This window comes from Amphiprion ocellaris, chromosome 19 (assembly GCF_022539595.1).
Source record: "Amphiprion ocellaris isolate individual 3 ecotype Okinawa chromosome 19, ASM2253959v1, whole genome shotgun sequence".
Classification (NCBI taxonomy): Eukaryota; Metazoa; Chordata; class Actinopteri; family Pomacentridae; genus Amphiprion; species Amphiprion ocellaris.
The window spans coordinates 18,774,019-18,781,634 of NC_072784.1; the positions used below are offsets into that span (position 1 = coordinate 18,774,019).

General features: G+C 39.0%; 1 protein-coding gene across 3 annotated transcripts in view; it reads right to left on the reverse strand.

Annotated features, from left to right (window-relative positions):
* The window catches only part of ttyh3a (tweety family member 3a), a 28,486-nt gene extending 24,170 nt beyond the window's left edge, over positions 1-4,316 (reverse strand). Inside the window, exons 1-3 of one of the 3 annotated variants that reach the window (XM_035948714.2) lie at positions 4,003-4,316; positions 3,335-3,549; positions 68-237 (exon numbers count right to left, since the gene is read on the reverse strand). In XM_035948714.2, the coding sequence (XP_035804607.1) occupies positions 68-237; positions 3,335-3,460 (296 nt within the window). In that variant the 5' untranslated portion in view covers positions 3,461-3,549; positions 4,003-4,316. Of the gene's footprint in view, positions 1-67; positions 238-3,334; positions 3,554-4,002 lie in introns of all 3 variants that reach the window. The other 2 variants (XM_035948713.2, XM_023271418.3) reach the window with 2 other exon arrangements.
* Between the last annotated feature and the right edge of the window lie 3,300 nt (positions 4,317-7,616).

Genomic DNA, 7,616 nt, shown 5'->3' on the forward strand with positions numbered 1-7,616 from the left:
TACTATGCTTGCAGACCTTATATCCTGGACTGGATTATCTCCACCATAATCAGGTGTTGTTACTCACCTACAGACTAGCGTTGCAATTATGACACACCAGGCTGTGCAGCAGCAGTCGGCATTCGGCTGGTCCTCATTTTTGTTCCGCCGGCAGCACAGGCAAATGGAATATATGAGCAGGAACAGAAGGTCCAGAGCCAGACAGGCAAGCGCCACACCTCCCAGCAACAGGATGGACTGATGGACAGAAGAGTAGAGTTAAGGAAACTGCATAGCTGTTATCGTGTTCACGTCAATAACAATGGAGATAATGGGCTTCCACAGTGTCCCTCAGAGGAAAACCACACAGTATGCCAGAAGTACTGAGCTCTAAATATGTTCCCTTCTTATCTGTATCTTGTACTACGACCATTTTTACAATTTGGCTCTTCGCTGTAACCACTTTTGTTGATTTGTGAACATCATAAACTTTTATACTCTTTGCACAAAGAAATGGTCTTAACGTCTGTACTAAAATGAACCTGAAAGCAAATTTTTAGCACAGGCGAGACAGCCCTGGAGCAAGCACCACAACTGGGAGAATGCTCTGAACTAAGCTGTGAAATCTTTCCACAGTATTTAAAAAGAGAAGAAAGTGTGCTTTATAGATGATGAAATATCTAACAGCCTGTTAATTTAACCAGAATAAATAGAGTTAATCGTGGACCTCTAGAGACAACAGCAATAAAATGTGTATTTTCAGTGAGACAGCTTTATAAAATGCTGCTTGAAAAATGGGGGATAACATCACTGAAGAATGCTCAAAGAAAACACAATCCTGGTTATACTACTGTCATCATTAGACTACACTGGCGGTATATCAAAGCTAGCACTAGAGCGATATACAGTGCTGACAGTTAACCCTCTCAGCGATCAGCAGCACTTCATATGTAGGTCAGACAGAGGGCCTCTGTGCTCACTGTATACTCCTGAGAATTCATGGCTGGGGCACATCATCCAACCATCTCTGTTTTGTTAAAAACCAGTGTTGTTCTATTTGTTCAGGTTTTTCCACGCTGCATGGCAGTGAATGACACACCCTGATGACCTATTCACTGCCGCGAGTGGACTCACTGAACAAATGAACAAGCCCTAAAACATAGCCTTGGCAACACAGTATGTCGAGAGACTATCCCTGCTTTGACTGAGGTTACACATGAATGACAGGCAAATCAGACACAAATACAACTTAATGACTTGGCTCTTGCGTGCCGCTCTGCTTATTTGAGCCAGGAGCAAAAACTATAGTCCTCATGCATGTTAATTTTGCTGCACCACCTCCATAACATCTGTGAAAGAGGAAAGAATGACAAATCCAAAGGCACTCCAGGTTGCATCATTATGACGTAGTAGTATAGTAAGCAGTAACAGCTCAGCCATCTGGGCAAGTCAAGACTTCCCCTGAAGCCTGAATGGGAACACTGAATTTACAATAATTAGCAGCCTGTCATCACAGGAGGTTAATAATTATGGTTTGTAAGCCAGCCTCCTGATGACTTCCTTTATGTGTCATGATACATCTAAAAGAAGAGAGATAATGTGCTCAGACAGCTGGATGACCGACGCATTTGAATAAAAATGTGCATTACTCTAATTTCTGCCACATATATTTAGCACTTAAAAAGTGATGTTGTTCTTATTGAACCCCTAGATGTACACACTGGGTGCCAAACACACAGCTGCAGCCATTATTCAGCCAATGAACCCTTCCTGTATCCTAAAAGGGGAAATGGACTATAACAACCACGAGGTGGTACAATGGTGGCCTTTTTTCAGCAAATGGAGTCAAATGCCACAAGCAAGCAAGCAATATACTCCTTAAAATGTCCATTTTGTCTGAACTAGAGGCCATTCTTTCAATTAAGTGATGAATTAAGTAAAGAAACCCAACAGTAAATATCGGACACCCACACGTCAGCCCAAGCAAAACGATGATGTGTACACTTTCAGTTCTCAGATTACTTCCATTTTCAAACCTAAATGCTAGCACAGGCTCTAGCACGTCACCATAAAATGCTGACACATGTCTGGACCATGTCTTCCCAATTCTCTGGAACCATGATTCACTTCTTGATTTTCCGAATCACTCTTACCAGGGAAACTCAGTTATCTTGTGACTTTGACTATAACAATTCACCCATGTCTACATCTTCTATGTTAAGTTACTTAAAAGCTACTGTTATTCTTTCAGCATCAACTGATTTTGTTACATTGACTTCTTTATTGTACCTATGACAAAATAAAGAAAAACTTCCCTTCTTACAAGACAACAGATGAACTGAACAGTTGAATCAGCTGCTCTGCTCCACAGAATTTAAGATGGCTGTGCTTCTCATTGTTTTTATAACAATGACAATAAAGAACCTCTGAGCCTTTTTTTTTAGGATTATCCAACTTACGCAGACATGACTGTCACAGATGCTTAAAGATTTTTTTGTTAAACATAAAACCACAAAGAAGGGACTGTAAACTAAAGTTAACATTCACCCATCTGGTAGAGAAGACATTTCAGTTTTTCAGATTTTGTTTGTTGTCAGAGCTGCAAGATAACAGGTGCCTTTGTCAGAATCACTCTATTGAAGGTAATAACCTACACTCCAATAAAGGGCTAGAAAACAACAGCAACTGAAAGCTCATTAATGATGAAAAAGCAAAGGCTACAGCCAAAACTACCACTGCTATTAGAAAACGAAGCCTCACTTGACCTAATTTTGGAAGACTCTATTTAACGTTAATAAAGTGAACAAACGCCAGACTGCTCTTGGCTCTTAGCTGCTCATCAGGGAGTCCAGACTCCTTCTCGACCTTTGATATCAGTTTAACATCCTTAATCTGAGCATATCATTTAAGTAAGTCTAATTTGGCTAAGGCACTTCAGAGCCCTAATGCCCTTTATGTGGTGTAACAAATACTGATTCGATTAGATCTTAAGGAAAATAATGCTTTAAGGAATGGCTGAGTAAGTCAGCTGGGGTGACAAGAATCGCAGTATACAGTGCCAGCTGGCTAGTGTCTGAAAAGGGTCAAGACATGGATATAACAGCTACACACAGATGGTGGCATGGATCAGAAGGTGAAGGGAAGGAACAGGTGCAAAGAGGTCATCTGTCACCAATAACATTCACGAAAAAAAATCGTATGAAAAGTATTCGTAGAACCATATCAATAGGCATTATACTGCTCCTGTAGTTTTAGACTGAAACCAAAATCATTCTGAAACAATCATTTATTGTAGTCACACCCCTGGGTGTGTGTAGAACGTCTGGGAATCCCGGCTTGTGAGATTTAACTTTACCTGTTGATAGGTCCAGTCCTCTGGTCGGAAATCACTGCTTGTTTGCTCGAACTTCAAGTTGAAATGGGGAAGTCTGTGCAGCAGGTTCACCCACCATGGTGGAGTGTAGCTAACCACCGCTGCCATGGCGAGTAAAACCGATGAGATCCACTCAGCAGACAGGCAGACAAGGATGCTTTATCTGTAAACAGCCTGGGGAATCCACCTCATACAGTCTGTCTGTGTCCGGGATGAGACAAAAACAAAAGCAACATTGATCTAGCATGAGAAGCTAGCTTGATTTAGACACACTACTACCTAGTAAAGTTAAATGTTACACTTTGGCAATCAAAACATTTAATTATTCCCCCAAACAACAACCGTTTTGTCATTTAAAAGCTGCTGAAGCTATGTTTCTCTTATTTCGCGTCAGTAAGTACTAGCACGACAACAACAACAGCTTGCTAACTTGGCAAACACTGATGCAGCTACTAGTAGCTTGCTAATCTTAACTAGTAGCTATGACCCTAATCTTAGCCGAGCTAGTTACCTTGTTAACCTGACAAGTTAACTAATGTTGTGTTGCTAGCTGTGACTCTGCTGCTGTAATGTTAGCAATAAACTCACAAAAACAAGAGGTCCGTTTAAATTTAGTTTTAAAACAGTCCGTTGTTTAACGGTAGTTATACCCGTAATGTAGGTTAGCTAGTCTGCTAACGTTAGCCGGTGTAGCTGCTAGTTAGTTCGGTCCGCTGAGACTCGGGCTCGAAGACGAAAAACAAGAAGAAGTCTCTTTTGTTCCACTTGACATTCTGCTCTGCGGTTTCTCACATCCCCGTCTGTTGTTTTGGTGATTCCTCACTTCAGCATTTGCAGTTTTATTCCGCCGCAACAGCTTCAAGCAGCCGCACGGAGTGAGACACCCATCCAGTTATTATAGGGGAGCAGGAGACTGAAGCCAACACGGCGACTGTTCACGACATTCACCCAGCTGGCTGGCAGTCAACCCGGCCCGCACTCAGCCCTCCTTATCGGGGGAAAAATGACCCAGTAGCGCCACCCAGAGGGCGAACAGCGTGGAGCTAATGAGAAGTTCAAGTAGTATCGGAAATATATAACACTGTTTGCATTAGTGAAACATGGATTAACATCTGCCTTTAACCCTTGGATGCACAAGTGACTGGACTCTACACTCTTCCATAAGTGGGTCAAAAATTCCCCGTATAAGAATCTGTGTTTTTATGCGATTTTAAGAATGATTTAATGTTTGAAATATGTTTATTTTCCACAGAAAAAATAAGAATATTCCACAGAACAGCAATAGAAGAATGTCAACATCCATTTTGTTGACATTTTTCCACTCTTTTCCTCCAGCTGTTGCTGCTCTCATCCCTCCATCATCTTGAATGATTTTATCAGTGATTATAGAGCTTGGGGTAGTAATACAAACATTATAATTTCTTTAAAAATACAAAGAGTAACTTAAAGATAATAAATAAAATGGTATCAAAAACATGTCTTTTGAGGAATAGCTAGAAAATGAAATGCTAAAAACTTTTCATTACAAACATATTGCAAGAAGACAACCTCACCAGGTAATTTTTCACCTATGTATGCATCTAAATGTGACTACAGGAGGATGCATTTGCAGGACTGCAGTTCTGGGACCCTTGTTTATATACATGCAGCTGTTTACAACCAAGTTAACCTGCAGGATGGAATGTCAAAATCAGAACCAGAAACAGTTTCATGGGTCTTGACATAAGAGGAATTGTCCCCTGAGGGGAAATTGCTTATATTCCCATTCAAAGTCTCAGAAATTTAAGCAGTACAAAAAATATAAACAAACATAAGTAGAAAACTATGTACTAAAGATATGAACATAAGTAGAAAAAGCAAAATGTGCATTGTTTGAATAAAAATAAAAATATAAGTATGCAGTGTAATAATTAGTAATGGAGTTGGTGTTACTGCACAGATAAGTTATTGTTCTTATTGCACATTATTGAGTCTTAACTCAAGAAGTGAAGTGAAAATTTTCTAACTGCTTGCATGGGAAATGACATGGTGATTTGGTGCAATACAGTGAATGATGACAAGCAGAGAATTTGCAAAGAAGCATAAAAAGGTTTATGAAGACAGTAGGAGCTATAAGTCAATAGAGTTGCAAGACAAATAAGAAGAAAATTCTGCTGATTAAATAAGCAGCAAAAAAAATAACAAAAATATTTACAGTGCAGTGCAGGAATCTGCAAATTACTGGCTCGCTAAAGTGTAAATTTATATAGTATATATAGTAATACATTCCCCCTTTTTCCTCCAAACATAACAATGGTCCTTACAGCCAAACAGTTCAATTTTAGTTTCATCAGACCACAGGACAAGACTCCAAAAGTTAAGGTCCTTGCGTGCATTTGCAAACTGTAATCTAACTTTTTTTATGTTGCTTTTTGGAGTAATGGCTTCTTGCTTGCCTTTCAGCTCATGTTGATACAGGACTTGTTTCACTATGGATTATGAAACTCTTTTATCAGCTTCAGCCGGCATTTTCACAGTCTTTTGTTCTGGGGTTGATATGCATGTTTCACACCAAAACACGTTCATCTCTGGAACACAGAACCCGTCTCCTTCCTGAGTGGTGTGATTGCTGGACATTCCCATGGTGTTAATACTTGTAATTGTGTGAACAAATGAACGTGGAACCTTCAGGTATCTGGAGGTCCACAATTGTCTTCCTGACATATTGGCTGATTTATTTAGATTTCCCCATGCCTTAAAATACATCCACAGGTGTGTCTCCAATTAACTCAAATGCTGTCAGTTAACCTATTAAAAGCTGTCCAAGCCATGACATCATCATCTGGGCTTTCCCAAATAGTTTGAAGGCATAGTAATAGTAGTGAATGTAAATTTCTCACTTTGAAGAAAGTAATAAAAAATGATCTCTATTATTATTCTGGCATTTTGCAGATAGAATATATATATATATATATATATATATATATATATATATATATATATATCACATTCTGTGTAGATTTGCATGTTCTCAAGCAATTAATTCACATATTCCTGCACATTGTGAATATTTCTACTACTTTGTCCTCTTTTAGTTCAAATTCTTTGAATTTGCTCCTCTTGCTGTTTAATTCATTTGTACCAGTTTCTTCTTATTAGGGTCCGAGCACCGAATGGTGCGAAGACCCTATTGGAACGCAAGGAATTATTTGTCTTGTAACACTTATTGCCTGTCAACTTGCATCCATTACTTTCTTTTTTAAAACTTGTCCTTCTTTCAGTTTTCTCTACTTGTCAGTGTTTACTGTCTTGCACCAAATTACCCTGTCATATTTCCTGTATGTGAAAATCTATTTGGCACTAACACTGATGCTGATAATGGCTTTCTGTCCGGCATTTTTACCTTGGTTGCTGCCAGTTGCATGTTGGGAAAATTGCATAATTAGCACAATTATCTCCACCTTTTCAAATATCTGTTTGAGATCCAGTGACTACAGAGGCAATAGACCTCTAATTCCACAGTTTGTCCAACATGCAACTCTTTGCAGCCAAGGTAAACTGCAGGGCAGAACATATTGATTTGGTGGCATACGTGTTAAAGCACAACGTTGTCAAAAGCAGTATTTTGTGTGGAATAAACCTTTCAAACAATAAAGGTCCCATATGGTGACACTCCATTTTTTATTGTGTTTTGTGATTGTTATTAACCTGGAGGTGTAAAATAACAGCTGCTAATATATGAAGATAAATATTTCTGTCAGTCCTCAAGCCCTTCCACAATTAGTTAGCCTCCAGTTGTTGACCACAGATGCAGAGAATGTGTTCTTCCTGAAGGGGGCAGGAACATCAGCAGCTTTTTGATTTTCAGAGCAAAGTAGCCCACTTAAAACAGTTCTCAAAACTGGGGTTATACAGTCATGGTAAAAAAAGACCCATCTTTGCAGGATTTTGAAGTGAAAAATTGAAAGATGCACTGTGGGAAAACGTGACACTTAGATTAATTTGCAGAAAAATGACACAATATAGGAATTTTATGTCTTTAGTTAGCAAGCACTTTTTGTGTGGAACAAACCTTTAAAACCATAAATTGTATTTTGGGTGGAATAAACCCTCTCTGCTGCAGACATATAATATTGAAAAACAATTAAGAATGTGGTGTTTTTTTTGAGATTTAACTTGGGATTAAAACATGACTGGATCTCAACAAAGAGCAATAAACATGATCTGTATAGCAACCACAATCCACATTTTTTTAAACTCATCCTGCAGCTGTGTAACTTGATTT